General features: G+C 44.1%; 2 protein-coding genes across 9 annotated transcripts in view; one reads left to right on the top strand and one right to left on the bottom strand.

Annotated features, from left to right (window-relative positions):
• Positions 1-16,857, bottom strand: part of LOC148502483 (uncharacterized) — a 170,174-nt gene that overhangs the window by 110,101 nt on the left and 43,216 nt on the right. The gene's annotated exons all lie outside the window — the stretch shown is intronic.
• LOC148502484 (uncharacterized) lies at positions 4,485-15,394 on the top strand. The gene is made up of 7 exons (XM_088449776.1): positions 4,485-4,518; positions 8,407-8,557; positions 8,932-9,123; positions 9,498-9,576; positions 9,688-9,779; positions 9,915-10,443; positions 13,779-15,394. The coding sequence occupies exons 2-7, from the start codon at positions 8,480-8,482 to the stop codon at positions 14,531-14,533; spliced, it is 1,725 nt and encodes a 574-aa protein (XP_088305902.1). The 5' UTR covers positions 4,485-4,518; positions 8,407-8,479; the 3' UTR covers positions 14,534-15,394.

Here is a 16,857-nt window from a genome sequence, read left to right as displayed (position 1 = left end):
ATCCTCTCACCTCCCCAGTCATGTCCCTGTATTATTACTATAGATATAAGTGATGTCACTGACACTCCCAGACCCTCTCACCTCCCCAGTCATGTCCCTGTATTATTACTATAGATATAAGTGATGTCACTGTGACACTCCCAGATCCTCTCACCTCCCCAGTCATGTCCCTGTATTATTACTATAGATATAAGTGATGTCACTGTGACACTCCCAGATCCTCTCACCTCCCCAGTCATGTCCCTGTATTATTACTATAGATATAAGTGATGTCACTGTGACACTCCCAGATCCTCTCACCTCCCCAGTCATGTCCCTGTATTATTACTATAGATATAAGTGATGTCACTGACACTCCCAGACCCTCTCACCTCCCCAGTCATGTCCCTGTATTATTACTATAGATATAAGTGATGTCACTGTGACACTCCCAGATCCTCTCACCTCCCCAGTCATATCCCTGTATTATTACTATAGATATAAGTGATGTCACTGTGACCCTCCCAGACCCTCTCACCTCCCCAGTCATGTCCCTGTATTATTACTATAGATATAAGTGATATCACTGTGATACTCCCAGACCCTCTCACCTCCCCAGTCATATCCCTGTATTATTACTATAGATATAAGTGATGTCACTATGACACTCCCAGATCCTCTCACCTCCCCAGTCATATCCCTGTATTATTACTATAGATATAAGTGATGTCACTGTGACACTCCCAGATCCTCTCACCTCCCCAGTCATATCCCTGTATTATTACTATAGATATAAGTGATGTCACTGTGACCCTCCCAGACCCTCTCACCTCCCCAGTCATGTCCCTGTATTATTACTATAGATATAAGTGATGTCACTGTGACCCTCCCAGACCCTCTCACCTCCCCAGTCATGTCCCTGTATTATTACTATAGATATAAGTGATGTCACTGTGATACTCCCAGACCCTCTCACCTCCCCAGTCAGCAGGTAGATGATATCCAGGGTGAGATTTAGTATCCTCTCAGTCATGTGACTCCTGTCCTTGTTCATCCTCCGTGATTTAAACAGGACACGTCTCACCCTCAAATGACTTCTAGTAAAGACTCTGATTCCTCACGTGTCTAAAAGTAAATATAATAATTATAATAAATATCAAAGTACATGTAACATATTCAAACATGACATACTGAGTAACTATTAAGCCCTAATCTTCCACGAAGCCATATCACACACCTGTTACACAGTGATAACTATACACACAAGTCTCACACCTGATACACACTGATCACTATACACAGGTCACACACCTGATACACACTGATCACTATACACAGGTCACACACCTGATAACCAGTGATTACTACACACAGTATAAAATACACAAGTACACAACACCATATGACAAGATATTTCCCCAGGCCAGATCCCTCACAGACCACCCACCTTTCCTCCTCATTCCACCCTCAGGTCATTCTCCCCAGTAACCTGGGATAAAGTCTCTGCCCCCATCACCTTACCCTACTTCTCTGCTCCCCCTCCCCTAGTATATGCCCTCCGATAGTGCACCACATCTCCCAGTCCAGCCTCTCTCCCCCACTACTGCCCTATTCCTCTGTCTCCTAATATCTGGGCGACTTGGGTGCAATCACCCATCTTATTTTCTCTGCTCCCACATCTGCTATAATTACTGAGTGTCAGCAGTGTTGTACAGTCTGTGACTCCGCAGCTGTAGTGGGAGCATAAGTCCCAGCATGCCCTGTCATGCTGGAATCCACAGTTAGCCTACCACTGTAGAATGTACGTTAAATGTGTGACAATCCTGCCGGCCATGTTTGTGTAGCACAGGGGAGAGGCTGAAGCATGATAAAGCAGGATAATCACTTACACACTGAAGATCTAACAGTGTTTCCCATCTCTGATCCCTAATATAATAGAGTATTTTTTCCATATCTCCTTGCTAAATTACTGCCTGACACATTCTAAACGATCCACAGGTGGTGATAATCTCTCACTGGGGATTCTGCGAGGAAACCTGGAAAACATGCACGGTCATGGTTCCCTCAGGACTGATGCTGGAAGGTGCTGGGAGCAGTGGGAGCTCTAAACAGGTCGTGATAATTAGAGGAATGAAAAGAAAGCTAAGAAATCCTCAGACAGGTGAGGAGTCAGCAGGGCCTATTACAGAGGACGTCTGTGCATCTTATACATCACCCGGTGTACACTATGGTGTCTCTCTGTGTATTCTGTCACTTCCACACTAATAACCACCTACTGAGGGTACTGACCACCAGCTACAGCTGCTACGTTCTGTATGGGGGTCTGAGTGCACCGGTCACCTCCCTATCTCTATAGTCTGTTACCCACCGAGCAGTGACTGCTCCAGCTGTATTATATGTAACACCAGGGTCTGCTGCACCTGTATTATATGTAACACCAAGGTCTGCTCTACCTGTATTATATGTAACACTAATAATCACCTACTAAGGGTACTGACCGCCACCTACAGCTGATACGTTCTGTATGGGGGGTCTGAGTGCACCGGACACCTCTCTTTCTCTATAGTCTGTTACCCACCGAGCAGTGACTGCTCCAGCTGTATTATATGTAACACCAGGGTCTGCTCCACCTGTATTATATGTAACACTAATAACCACCTACTGAGGGTACTGACCGCCAGCTACAGCTGCTACGTTCTGCATGGGGGGGTCTGAGTGCACCGGACACCTCCCTTTCTCTATAGTCTGTTACCGACCGAGCAGTGACTGCTCCAGCTGTATTATATGTAACACCAGGGTCTGCTCCACCTGTATTATATGTAACACCAGGGCCTGCTCAACCTGTATTATATGTAACACTAATAACCACCTACTGAGGGTACTGACCGCCAGCTACAGCTGATACGTTCTGTATGGGGGTCTGAGTGCACCGGACACCTCTCTTTCTCTATAGTCTGTTACCCACCGAGCAGTGACTGCTCCAGCTGTATTATATGTAACACCAGGGTCTGCTCCACCTGTATTATATGTAACACTAATAACCACCTACTGAGGGTACTGACCGCCAGCTACAGCTGATACGTTCTGTATGGGGGGTCTGAGTGCACCGGACACCTCCCTTTCTCTATAGTCTGTTACCGACCGAGCAGTGACTGCTCCAGCTGTATTATATGTAACACCAGGGTCTGCTCCAGCTGTATTATATGTAACACCAGGGTCTGCTCCAGCTGTATTATATGTAACACCAGGGTCTACTCCAGCTGTACTATATGTAACACCAGGGTCTGCTCCACCTGTATTATATGTAACACTAATAACCACCTACTGAGGGTACTGACCGCCAGCTACAGCTGCTACGTTCTGTATGGGGGGGTCTGAGTGCATCGGACACCTCCCTTTCTCTATAGTCTTTTACCCACCGAGCAGTGACTGCTCCACCTGTATTATATGTAACACCAGGGTCTGCTCCAGCTGTATTATATGTAACACCAGGGTCTGCTCCAACTGTATTATATGTAACACCAGGGTCTGCTCCACCTGTATTATATGTAACACCAGGGTCTGCTCCACCTGTATTTGATAAGTAATAAAATGGTCTGCTCCACCTGTAGTATATGAAACACTGGAAGCTGATCCACCTGTATGATGGTAATGCAGCACATAGGTCTGCTCCAGTTGTACCTACCCTCCAACATGAGCCCTTCCATCCGGTACAAAATGCTCTGCTCCTGGTCGTCCTTCTTAACTGATGAATGCAGACACCTGTGTTGAACTATTTAATAGATGAGACGGGTGTTTCACCACAGGAGTCTGCAATCATCAATTAAGAAGGACGTCCAGGAGCAGAGCATTTGGTACCGGATGGAAGAAGTCATGTTGGAAGGTCTGTTTGTATTATATGTAGCACTGGAGTCTGCTCCACCTGTAATATATGTTACACTGAAATCTAACCTACCTGTATAATGTTAATGCAGCGCCAAAGCTGTATTATAATAACAACAGTCTGCAGTGCATCACCTGTCATATATAACATTGGAGTCTGCTCCCCCTATATAACACAAATAAACACCATTACCTGCTGCCAAACACAACAATGGCCGCTCTCTGCCTCCTCCTCCTACTGACACTGTATCCAGTAACGTAAGATGCGATTCTGGAAGAAGAAACGCCCCTCTAGATAGCCACGCCCCTCTCATCTCCGTGTAGCTATGGCTACTGTCTGCCCCGCCCCTCTTATCATAGCTACCGTCCTCCACTCCGCTCCACTCCTTCCCCTCAGTGCTGTGATTGGCAGCAGCGAGTAGCCAATCACACGGCACAAGGTAGGAAGGACGTCCTGTAACTAAGCAGCCACCTCCACCTGCCGCTCTCAGCTTCATCACTAGAGTAACAGATGTATAGTATAATGGTGTCCTCACGTAAGGTGACCGGCGGCCATATTCTTATAGTCTCCCAGTCACAGAGCAGAGGGGGCGGGGCCACAGGGGCTTTAGCTGCCATTTTGTCATAGACATTCCTGACATAGACATTCCATTCCAGGTAACGTGTCCTGTATATATTATATTATTATTATATAGGGGGAGAGGACCGTCAAGTGATATATGAGGGGGAATAACACAGCTTCCAGCGCACACTGATATGTGTATTATTATTATATAGGGGAGAGGGGACTGTACAGTGATATATGAGGGGGAATAACACAGCTCCCAGCACACACTGATATGTGGTATTATTATTATATAGGGGGGAGGGGACCGTACAGTGATATATGAGGGGGAATAACACAGCTCCCAGCACACACTGATATGTGGTATTATTATTATATAGGGGAGAGGGGTCTGTACAGTGATATATGAGGGGGCATAACACAGCTCCCAGCACACACTGATATGTGGTACTATTATTATATAGGGGAGAGGAGACTGTACAGTGAGGGGGGAATAGTGAGGGGGAATAATACAGCTCCCAAATCACACTATGTGGTATTATTATTATATAGGGGGGAGGGGACTGTACAGTGATATATGAGGCGGAATAACACAGCTCCTTGCACACACTGATATGTGGTATTATTATTATATAGGGGAGAGGGGTCTGTACAGTGATGTATGAGGTGGAATAACACAGCTCCCAGCACACACTATGTGTATTATTATTATTATATAGGGGAGAGGGGACTGTACAGTGATATATGAGGGGGAATAACACAGCTCCCAGCACACACTGATATGTTGTATTATTATTATATAGGGGAGAGGAGACCGTAGTGATGTATGAAGGGGAATAACACAGCTCCCAACACACACTATGTGGTATTATTATATAGGGGGGAGGGGACTGTACAGTGATATATGAGGGGGAATAACAGCTCACAGCACACACTGATATGTGGTATTATTATTATATAGGGGAGAGGTGACTGTACAGTGATATATGAGGGGGAATAACACAGCTCCCAGCACGCACTGATATGTGGTATTATTATAAAGGGGAGAGGGGTCTGTACAGTGATTTTTGAGGAGGAATATCACAGTTCCCAGCACACACTTATATGTGGTATTATTATTATATAGGGGAGGGGACTGTACAGTGATATATGAGGGGGAATAACACAGCTCCCAGCACACACTGATATGTGGTATTATTATTATATAGGGGAGGGGACTGTACAGTGATATATGAGGGGGGATAACACAGCTCCCAGCACACACTGATATGTGGTATTATTATTATATAGGGGAGGGGACTGTACAGTGATATATGAGGGGGAATAGCACAGCTTCCAGCACACACTGATATGTGGTATTATTATTATATAGGGGGAGAGGGGACTGTACAGTGATATATGAGGGGGAATGACACAGCTCCCAGCATATACTGATATGTGGTATTATTATTATATAGGGGGGAGTGGACTGTACAGTGATATATGAGGGGGAATGACACAGCTCCCAGCACACACTGATATGTGGTATTATTATATAGGGTTGTTTAGGACAGAACAAGAAAGGAATCAGTATGACATACCGACACTTGGGTCCCAGGCAGTCAGAATCCCGGCGCCTGGGTCCCGAAAGGGTTAACATACCGTACCCTATACCTAACTCTCCCCCTAGTGCCTAACCCCTAAACCTAATCATGCCCCCCCCCATATTTATTGGGGACAAATTTCATATCAGCGGTACTGGATGGTAATTATATGTGCAATGGGACACCAGTGACATATATCAGTCTGAACTTGTTGCTCTTATTTTCATTAGCACATTGGATACACCTGACGGAACTTGAATAGTTGTTATTGATACAGGATACGTATTTAGCTACACTATATTCATTGTTGCAGAATCCTGATAATACAGTGTCCTAGCTGATAGATTTTTTTCTTGCACATTTTTCACAAGGATCTAAATCCATATCGCTATCCATTTACTTGAGATTGTTGCGGCTATATGTGCAATGTGTGATATGTTTATTAGGTCGTAGGTCTATTGACCAGTTTAAGTCATTTATGACATTGTTCTTATGTATTGTTGGATAAAACCTTCAAACAGATTTTTATTTATTATTTTTATTGCCGTTCTAAATGTGTATATTTTTTATGTGTATACAATAAACCTATATTGGGTAAATTAAACAAGCCTCCTCGTCTATAATACAGAGCACAACCTTTCACCATATGTATTTTTGTACCAGCGCAATCATTTTTGTTTCTCTATAATTCTTTTTGAGATCAATGATCTTTGGGTTTACTAGACCCTAATATTAACTGCAGCAGGTACAGATTTCAAAAGTAAGTTTGTATCTCACAACAGCGCCAGATTTTAGTAGCTTACTACTTATATTGAGTATAGATTAGTGCTACTGTGAAACTCACGTGGTGTCTAGTAGTGGAGGAAACGTTTCATTGAAATCTATGGGATTCAGGGCCTGATCCAGCACAGATCCCTGATGCTATCACGCACGCATCCGCTCACACAGTTCAGCTGCAAAAACATCGGTAACATTGAGAAACATCGGAGCCTCATGCAGCATTACGGCAGGTCAGACCTTACTCACACATTGCTAATCTTCCGGCACGCTATGAGACCTCAGACTGCGTATGCTGTTGCAATAGTTAATTTATGCACGCCCCTGCAATGACATTCAAACGCACTGGCACGCCTGCATTTGGCGGACCCCCACCATTACCACCCACAAACGATACTTCCTATCAATCACCGAGCCATGGGTCTGCATGGACACTGTGATCGCTTTCCCGATTGCAGTGACCAGTTTGCACGCTGCATGCGCAGAGCTCAAACATCGTGTGACTGCGTGCAAATTTGCTTCTGCGTTCCTTGCTGAATCAGGCCCTCAGTGCAATATTTATATGATCAATCCAGTGAAATCTTCACATTGTATTTGTGATTATATGCAATGCTGGTTCCGGCTGTGGAATTACAATCCAGGGAAAACAATCAATGACCAGCAGGGGGCGTGGTGAGAGACAGGAATAAATAGTCTGTGAGGCTGGTGCAGGTGGTTAAACAGGGGAGTGATATTAACTCCTGCATGTGAGGAGACAATGTCAGAATACACCAGCAGCACCTCTGGTGGCACAGAGGTACTGCAGGCCAGATACAAAATAAAGGACAGAGGGCCTGATTCAGAGCCGGACGCTCTGACCAGAGCGCTCGCTCTGAGTCAGGGCCCTCCTACCTAAAATTGGAGCAGCCTCCTGGCCGCTCGCATAGCTGTGGGTAACCACCCACAGCATATGCGAGCGGCCAAAAAGATGGTCGCCATGGTCAAGACCATGGCGACCATCGGGCTTGCGACAAGACCCTGCGGTAGGGTCTCGCTGCTGCAAGCCCAGGAGTGCTTTTGGCTCTATCAGAGCCAAAAGCACTCCCACTGACATCACTAGTGATGTCAGTGGGGCCAGACCCAGACGGTAGGCGTTCCCATGGGAACGCCTCCGTCTGGGCAACTCACTCACCATCGACAGCATGACCCCTTTGGTGCGAGACCCATAACGACGGCTTGGCCGTCGCTATGCGGGTCTCGCGCATGCGCACGACGGAGCTTCCTCCGTCGTGCGCACTAGGGCACCATCGACCCGCTTGCGAGCGCTCGCGAGCGGGTCTAAATCAGGCCCAGTTTCCTAACACCGATGTAACTTATTTCTAGTGGTACAAAGAGCATTTGATATATGTCTTGGAAGAATAAAACCCCCAGCCAGGACCATTGGTGTAATCTTATGCAGTACAGCGTTGTGCGACAGCCCCTGAGTCTTATAGAGCTGGGTCACAGAAACCTCTCCCAGACACTGACCATGGCTCTATGGCTGGGGGGAAAGGGGAAACTTACTGGTCACTCAGTATTACATGTCTGACTGTTACATGTGTTCTCTGTGTTGTGTATTATATTTATTCTATTTATTTCTAGACAGTACTGCTGTGAGGAACCAGAGTCTTTATTACACATCACACAATTCTGTATTTTCTCTGATTCACTGAGGATGGACAAGGACAGTAGTAACAGGACTGAGAGGATCTTACATCTCACCCTGGAGATCATCTACGTGCTGACTGGGGAGGTGAGAGGGTCTGGGAGTGTGACATCACTTATATCTATAGTAATAATACAGGGACATGACTGGGGAGGTGAGGGGATCTGGGAGTGTGACATCACTTATATCTATAGTAATAATACAGGGACATGACTGGGAAAGTGAGAGGATCTGGGAGTGTCACAGTGACATCACATATCTATAGTAATAATACATGGACATGACTGGGAAAGTGAGAGGATCTGGGAGTGTCACAGTGACATCACTATAGTAATAATACAGGGACATGACTGGGTAGGTGAGGGGATCTGGGACTGTAATGCAAAGTTACCACCTGAATAAACACCTACATTTAGGTGGAGTTTAATTGACATTTTCATTGATGTCTCCTCATTACACAGGATTACACAGTAGTGAAGAAGACATCCGGTGACTGTGAGACACCCAGGAGCCATCCCCCTGTGTCAGGAGGACTAAGCAGGACCCAGAGCCCCATCTCAGTGCCTCCACCTCACTCACTGATACAAGGGAGACAGAATGACCAGAAGATCCTGGAACTTAGCAACAAGATAATTCAGCCGCTGACTGGAGAGGTGACTGTTGGGAATGGGACATTATACAGTAACACCAGGGGATGTGTCAGGGTGATGACTGCTGGGAATGGGACATTATACAGTAACACCAGGGGATGTGTCTGGGTGATGACTGGAGAGGTAACTGCTGGGAATGGGACATTATACAGTAACACCAGGGGATGTGTCTGGGTGATGACTGGGGAGGTGACTGCTGGAATGGGACATAATACAGTAACACCAGGGGATGTGTCTGGGTGATGACTGGAGAGGTGACTGCTGGGAATGGGATATTATACAGTAACACCAGGGATGTGCCTGGGTGATGACTGTATCATTGTGTGTGTCAGATTCCTATAAGGTGTCAGGATGTCACTGTCTATGTCTCCATGCAGGAGGAGGAATATATAGAGGAAAACAATGGTCTGTACAAGGACGTGATGATGGAGAAGAACCAGCCCCTCACATCACTGGGTAAGAGGAGAATGTCATTTATTTTACAGGGGAGAGCAGGTATGGGGACCATACACATCATCTGATAATCACATATATACAATGTACTCAGTCATTGCGTGTCTCCTACAGATGGACCCAGAAATACCCCAGAGAGATGTCCCTGTCCTCTTTATTTCCAGTATTATACAGAGAAGAATCACAGGAGTCCACAGGAGCATCAGGTAGCTGAGATTTAGTGTCTCACCAATATACTGTCACTAGAGCAGCTGTGTGTGTTTTATACACTCACATTATACTGTATAATCTCAAATAATGATATCAGACTTTATGCATTTTTTTTTCTCTGATTTAATTAGGGTGAAGATCTGATTAATATTAAGATAAATTATATAAAAGGAGAAGAAGAGACATTTGTGACTGATAAGGCAAAAGCTATAGAGGGAGAAGCAGAGACTTATGTGACTGATATGAAGGTAGAATATATAGAGGGAGAAGAAGAGAGGTATGTGACTGATATTAAGGCAGATGATACAGAGGGAGAAGAAGAGACGCATGTGACTGATATAAACGGAGAAGATATAGAGGAAGAAGAGACATATGTGATTGATATGAAGGCAGAAGATACAGAGGGAGAAGAAGAGACGCATGTGACTGATATAAACGGAGAAGATATAGAGGAAGAAGAAGAGACATATGTGATTGATATAAACGGAGAAGATATAGAGGAAGAAGAAGAGACATATGTGACTGATACGAAGGAGGGAGAAAAAGAGATGTATGTGACTGATATGAAGGAAGAAGACAAAGGGGGGGAAGAAGAGACGTATATGATGGGTGATCAGCAGTTTACGGAGGAGGAAATACCTCCTCCGTATGTCAGCACAAGTGAGTAATGAACACTTATTACCTAAAATAGTCACATACTGTATTGTCCTTGCTCAGTCACTGCTACATTCTTTTTGGTCAGTACAAACTAATGAGTGAAATGTATCTGCCCAGTGTGGAGTTAGGAGCCATCAGTTCCTATTATACTTTTACTCTCCCCCCTCATTTCATGTCACTGTGTGTTACCAGCCCAGAGATCTGACCAGTCTCCTCCCCACAGTCTCTGGTGTGTCTCATACATCAGAAGCCATCAGCCCGTATTTTACTCCTGCTCTCCCCTCACATCATGTCACTGTGTGGTACTAGCCCAGAGATCTGACCAGTCTCCTCCCCACACTCTCTGGTGTATCTCATACATCAGGAAACATCAGCCAATATTATAATCCTGCTCTCCCCCTCACATCATGTCACTGTGTGTTACCAGCCCAGAGATCTGACCAGTCTCCTCCCCACACTGTCTGGTGTATCTCATACATCAGGAGCCATCAGCTATTATACTCCTGCTCTCTTCCTCACATCATGTTACTGTGTGTCACCAGCCTAAACATGCTGTATAGTGCACATCACAACACACGTCACATGAACTCCACCTTCTCACACCCACACAGAGCTAATGACACCTGTCATTGCACAATGGCTCCCTCCAGAATCCGTGCTTGGATGAACTGTTGTGCTTTATCTGCTGACTTGTCTCTGTATCCTGCTCTGCCTTCTGCTTTCTTCCTGTTTGTTGTTGCCTGTCTGTGCCCTGCACCATTCCCCTACCCTGTCCTGCTGCCTCCCCTGCTCTGTGCCATCATTCTGTGTTGCTCTGTCCTATCGCTCTCCTTCCCTCTCAGCGGTTATATACAGTGACTCATTGCCCTAATATAGTAACATGGCTCTGGTGGGAATACTCTCCCTGAGGATGACCAGAGGACCATATAGAGGCTGCTTTTGCTACATATATATCCACCTGGGGAACTTTGTGTAGTGTGGACGCAGTTGTTGGCAATTACCCCTCAAGTTTCCCATGTGTATGTGTGAGGGAGGTCTGGATGGGTATTGTGGTTCACCAACGTCACTGGCTAATGAGGCTTCCTGCTCTGTGATGATGGCTAGGGAACGTTACCCGGCAAAGTCTGCAGTTGGGGGGAGATATACATTGGTGATGTGCCATCTGCCTGTCCCTGGGGCTGGGTCTATGACATTAATTTATCTGTTCATTTGTAGTCTTATTTGTAGATTGTACATTTGTAAATGTAATAATGTGGTCATAGTTTGTACCCGCAAATTAAACAATGAAACAACTTCATTCATAATAGTTACACGGTGGTGTAGTGTTTAGCATTGCTGTCTTTTCACACTAAAGTCATGAGTTCAATTCAAAGCTATGGTGCTCTGTGTAGTTTGCATGTGTTTCCTCCAACCCTCCAAAAATCATACTAGTATGTTGATTGGCTTCTAATACAAGTTAACCCTTGTGTGTTTATTTATGTGTCCCTGTGGTAGGGAATATAGATTGTAAGCTCCACTGGGGCATGGAGTGATGTGAATGACTAAATATTGTTTGTAAAGCTCTTCTCAGAATGTCTGTGCTATATAAAGTGCGTCTCAGTATGTCTGTGCTATATAAAGAGCCTCTCAGTATGTCTGTGCTACATAAAGTGCGTCTCAGTATGTCTGTGCTGTATAACGTGCTTCTCAGTGTGTCTGTGCTATATAAAGAGCCTCTCAGTATGTCTGTGCTATATAAAGTGCGTCTCAGTATGTCTGTGCTATATAAAGAGCTTCTCAGTATGTCCATGCTATATAAAGTGCTTCTCAGTATGTCCGTGCTATAAAAAGTGCTTCTCAGTGTGTCTGTGCTATATAAAGTGCTTCTCATTATGTCTGTGCTATATAAAGTGTGTCTCAGTATGTCTGTGCTATATAAAGTGCTTCTCATTATGTCTGTGCTATATAAAGTGCTTCTCAGTATGTCTGTGCTATATAAAGTGCTTCTCAGTATATCCGTGCTATATAAAGTGCTTCTCAGTATGTCCGTGCTATATAAAGTGCTTCTCAGTATGTCCGTGCTATATAAAGTGCTTCTCAGTATGTCTGTGCTGTATAAAGTGCTTCTCAGTATGTCTGTGCTATATAAAGAGCTTCTCAGTATGTCTGTGCTATATAAAGAGCTTCTCAGTATGTCTGTGCTATATAAAGTGCTTCTCAGTAGGTATGTGCTATATAAAGTGCTTCTCAGTATGTCTGTGCTATATAAAGTGCTTCTCAGTGTGTCTGTGCTATATAAAGTGCTTCTCAGTGTGTCTGTGCTATATAAAGTGCTTCTCAGTGTGTCAGTGCTATATAAAATGCTTCTCAGTATGTCTGTGCTATATAAAGTGCTTCTCAGTGTGTCTGTGCTATATAAAGTGCTTCTCAGTATGTCTGTGCTATATAACGTGCTTCTCAGTATGTCTGTGCTATATAACGTGCTTCTCAGTATGTCTGTGCTATATAAAGTTCTTCTCAGTATGTCTGTGCTATATAAAGTTCTTCTCAGTATGTCTGTGCTATATAAAGAGCTTCTCAGTATGTCTGTGCTATATAACGTGCTTCTCAGTGTGTCTGTGCTATATAAAGAGCCTCTCAGTATGTCTGTGCTATATAAAGAGCCTCTCAGTATGTCTGTGCTATATAAAGTGCGTCTCAGTATGTCTGTGCTATATAAAGTGTGTCTCAGTATGTCCGTGCTATATAAAGTTCTTCTCAGTGTGTCTGTGCTATATAAAGAGCTTCTCAGTATGTCTGTGCTATATAAAGTGCTTCTCAGTATGTCTGTGCTGTATAAAGTGCTTCTCAGTATGTCTGTGCTGTATAAAGTGCTTCTCAGTATGTCTGTGCTATATAAAGTGCTTCTCAGTGTGTCTGTGCTATATAAAGTGCTTCTCAGAGTGTCTGTGCTATATAATCTGCTTCTCAGTGTGTCTGTGCTATATAAAGTGCTTCTCATTATGTCTGTGCTATATAAAGTGCTTCTCAGTATGTCTGTGCTATATAACATGCTTCTCAGTATGTCTGTGCTATATAAAGTTCTTCTCAGTATGTCTGTGCTATATAAAGTGCTTCTCAGTGTGTCTGTGCTATATAAAGTGCTTCTCAGTATGTCTGTGCTATATAAAGTGCTTCTCAGTGTGTCTGTGCTATATAAAGTGCTTCTCATTATGTCTGTGCTATATAAAGTGCTTCTCAGTATGTCTGTGCTATATAACATGCTTCTCAGTATGTCTGTGCTACATAAAGTGCTTCTCAGTATGTCTGTGCTATATAAAGAGCTGTGAGTAATAATAATATAGTTATTGTATTTCCAGCAGATGGACGCACAAGCAGGAATGACTTGGAGGGAAATCCCGTCTTGTCTACAGATATTAAAATGGAAGATAACATCACACAGGAATCTCTAGGAGATAATCCCGTTACACTAAATTTACATCCAGTACCTCCCAGTGCAGCTATATCATCTGATCCCTCTAATTGTTACCAATGTTCTCCTGATAACCCAATTGTTACACATAGTGCAGCTTATACACCTATTAAAATATTTCCCTGTTCTGTGTGTGGGAAATGTTTTACACAGAAATCAGCTCTTGTTATACATCAGAGAAGTCACACAGGTGAGAAACCATTTCCATGCTCTGAGTGTGGGAAATGTTTTACTAACAAATCACATCTTGTTACACATTGGAAATGTCACACAGGAGAGAAACCATTTCCATGTTCTGTGTGTGGGAAATATTTTACACGAAAATCATCTCTTGTTACACATCAGAGAAGTCACACAGGTGTGAAGCCATTTCCATGTTCTGAGTGTGGGAAATGTTTTACACAGAAATCAGATCTTGTTTCGCATCAGAGACGTCACACAGGTGAGAAACCATTTTCATGCTCTGAGTGTGGGAAATGTTTTACAATGAAATCAGAACTTTTTAGACATCAGAGAAGACACACAGGTGAGAAACCATTTACATGCTCTGAGTGTGGGAAATGTTTTACATGGAAATCACAACTTGTTATACATGAGAGAAGTCACACAGGTGAGAAGCCATTTCCAGAGTGTGGGAAATAATTTACACGGAAATCACAACTTGTTAGACACAGGTGAGAGGCCATGTCAAGAGTGTGGGAAATATAGTACATGGAAATCAGATCTTGTTACACATAGGAGATATCACACAGGTGAGAAACTATTTCTATGCTCTGAGTGTGGAAAACGTTTTACACATAAATCAAACCTTGTTTGACATCAGCTGTGACACAGGAGAAAAGTATTTCTATGAGCTTATACAAAACAGGGCGGTAGCAACACTCCAATCACACAGTATATTAACATTTGAAGTTATTCCTCTGCAGATAATTGGGATGTGTGTCATTAATATAAAAAGAGGAGGGTGTACAGCATTAGGGAAATTTAAACTACAAATTATTATTGGGCTTAATAAAGATGCATTAAAATGTACAATATTTACTATGAACACTCCCAGAGGTGATGACAGACTTCGCCATCTGTGCCCTCAGGTGGTGATCTGGATAGACCAGAACAACTTCACCTGCTTCTACCGACCACCTAGATATATGTTATAATCCTCTGCATGACTTCACTCATCTGATTTTCAACCTTTTGTTTATCCATGTGCGTGTGTGTATATATGTACCCTTCAGCTAGTGTGTGTGTGTATATATATATATATATATATATATATAATACATGGACTGAAGTCCGGCACTCCCTGTGTTCAATTCAATCACTTCAAACGCTGCGGTGCACTCCTAGGATGTTAACATCCAAATATAGAAAAGCAAAAGAAGGTGGCACTATATATATATAGAAAAGCAAAAGAAGGTGGCACTCTGCAGTCTTTCCAATAGCATGAAAAAGGTTAAATCTTTATTCCGACGTTTCGAGGGACAGCCCCTCGTCTTCAGGGATACATACACAATGAAAGGCTGTAGCACAGCCATATATATACAAACATAGACATATGTCTATGTTTGTATATATACGGCTGTGCTATAGCCTTTCTTTTGCTTTTATATATATATATATATATATATATATATATATGTATATATAAAAGTTTTATTATGTGATGTCATCCAAATCCATCCAGTGGCATACTGAGAACAGGCTCTCTGAGTCAATGTTCTACCCAGCGTACACCAACGGGAGGCCCGACTGGGGCCCTAACCCCCTAGTATGTCTTCTGGGATCCAAAGTTACCATTCTGTGAAGTTTTCATCCAAATTATGTGATGTCATCCAAATCCATCCAGTGGAAGGTCCAGAACAGGCTCCCTTGGTTAAAGTTGTGCCCGACGCACTCAGCTGTCACCAGGACCCTAATTTAGAGAATTTAGAGGTTGGGGTATGGAGATTAGAATCTCCCCTCTTTCAGCCCCTGCTTCCATCGCACCTTCTGCACCGTTCACACCCACACTTCTCCCTGCCTGCTTCCCTCTATCACCCCCCTGCCCTTCTCACTAACTGATTCCCTCTCACACCCTACACCACTAACTGCCTGTTTACCTCTCTCATCCCCTGCCGCTCTCTCTAACAGATTCCCTCTCACACCCTCCCCTTTCTCTGTTTTACTCTGACCTCACTATGCTGAAACAAAACCTGGAGCATTGTGTCCCGGCTGCTGTGCAGTTTAAAGTCAGGACCGGCCGTCAGCCAATCCTGGCTCGTGGACCGGCTCAGGCTGCCAATCAAAAGAAGGAGGCTTTTTAAATACAGTGCCGACAGTAAGCCAATAAGAAGCTGCCACTTGGCTTCTCATTGGCTGGCAGTCTGCAAGACGCCTTTGGCCGGTTGGCCAGTGCTTTCTTTAAATTGCATTGCAGCTGGAACCCGATGCTCCCAGCTCTGTACCAGCACCACCACCAATTGAGATGTGTCCCCAGCGGGACACATCTCCAGACAATGCCACTGCTGTTCCAGGGCTGGGATCCCATACTCCATCCCAGGGCCGGTACATTCTCTACTGTGGCAAATAGGAAGTGGCGGAATGTCATGCCACCCCACTTCCACCACTGTGTGTGTATATATTGTGATAGGATCACTGGTAAAGTGTTCAGTGGTAGATACATTTGTCCTAGGTTTTTGACCTGTGTTCTAAAAGTCTGCAGTGAAGCAGATTTGAGTGTCGGCTTTTTGAAAAACCGGTTTGGGTCATGGGGGTGTGGATGTGAGGAGAGGGAGGGCTCCATCCACAGGCCACTCCAGTTTTTGGCCTGTTAGTAGGCTCATTACGGTCTGCACCTGGAACTGGCTGATATAGGCTGTGTGAGATTGTAAGCTAGTGTCTCATACCTGGGAGAGCAAGCAGACTGGCTGGCTCAGAGACACTTGGTGAAAAATACCTGTAAGTTTTGTGCATACCCTTGTGTTGAT

This window comes from Taudactylus pleione, unplaced genomic scaffold (assembly GCF_031769625.1).
Source record: "Taudactylus pleione unplaced genomic scaffold, aTauple2 ptg000495l, whole genome shotgun sequence".
Classification (NCBI taxonomy): domain Eukaryota; kingdom Metazoa; phylum Chordata; class Amphibia; order Anura; family Myobatrachidae; genus Taudactylus; species Taudactylus pleione.
Note: the sequence above shows the minus strand (reverse complement) of the source record. Positions and strands in the feature narration are given on the sequence as shown.

Bases quoted from the DNA above. Each gene is read 5' to 3' on its own strand.
- LOC148502484 (XM_088449776.1), top strand. From the start codon at position 8,480: ATGGACAAGGACAGTAGTAACAGGACTGAGAGGATCTTACATCTCACC. The intron at 9,577-9,687 runs GTAAGAGGAGAA...TGTCTCCTACAG, and splicing joins CCAGCCCCTCACATCACTGG to ATGGACCCAGAAATACCCCA. The intron at 10,444-13,778 runs GTGAGTAATGAA...TTGTATTTCCAG, and splicing joins TCCTCCGTATGTCAGCACAA to CAGATGGACGCACAAGCAGG.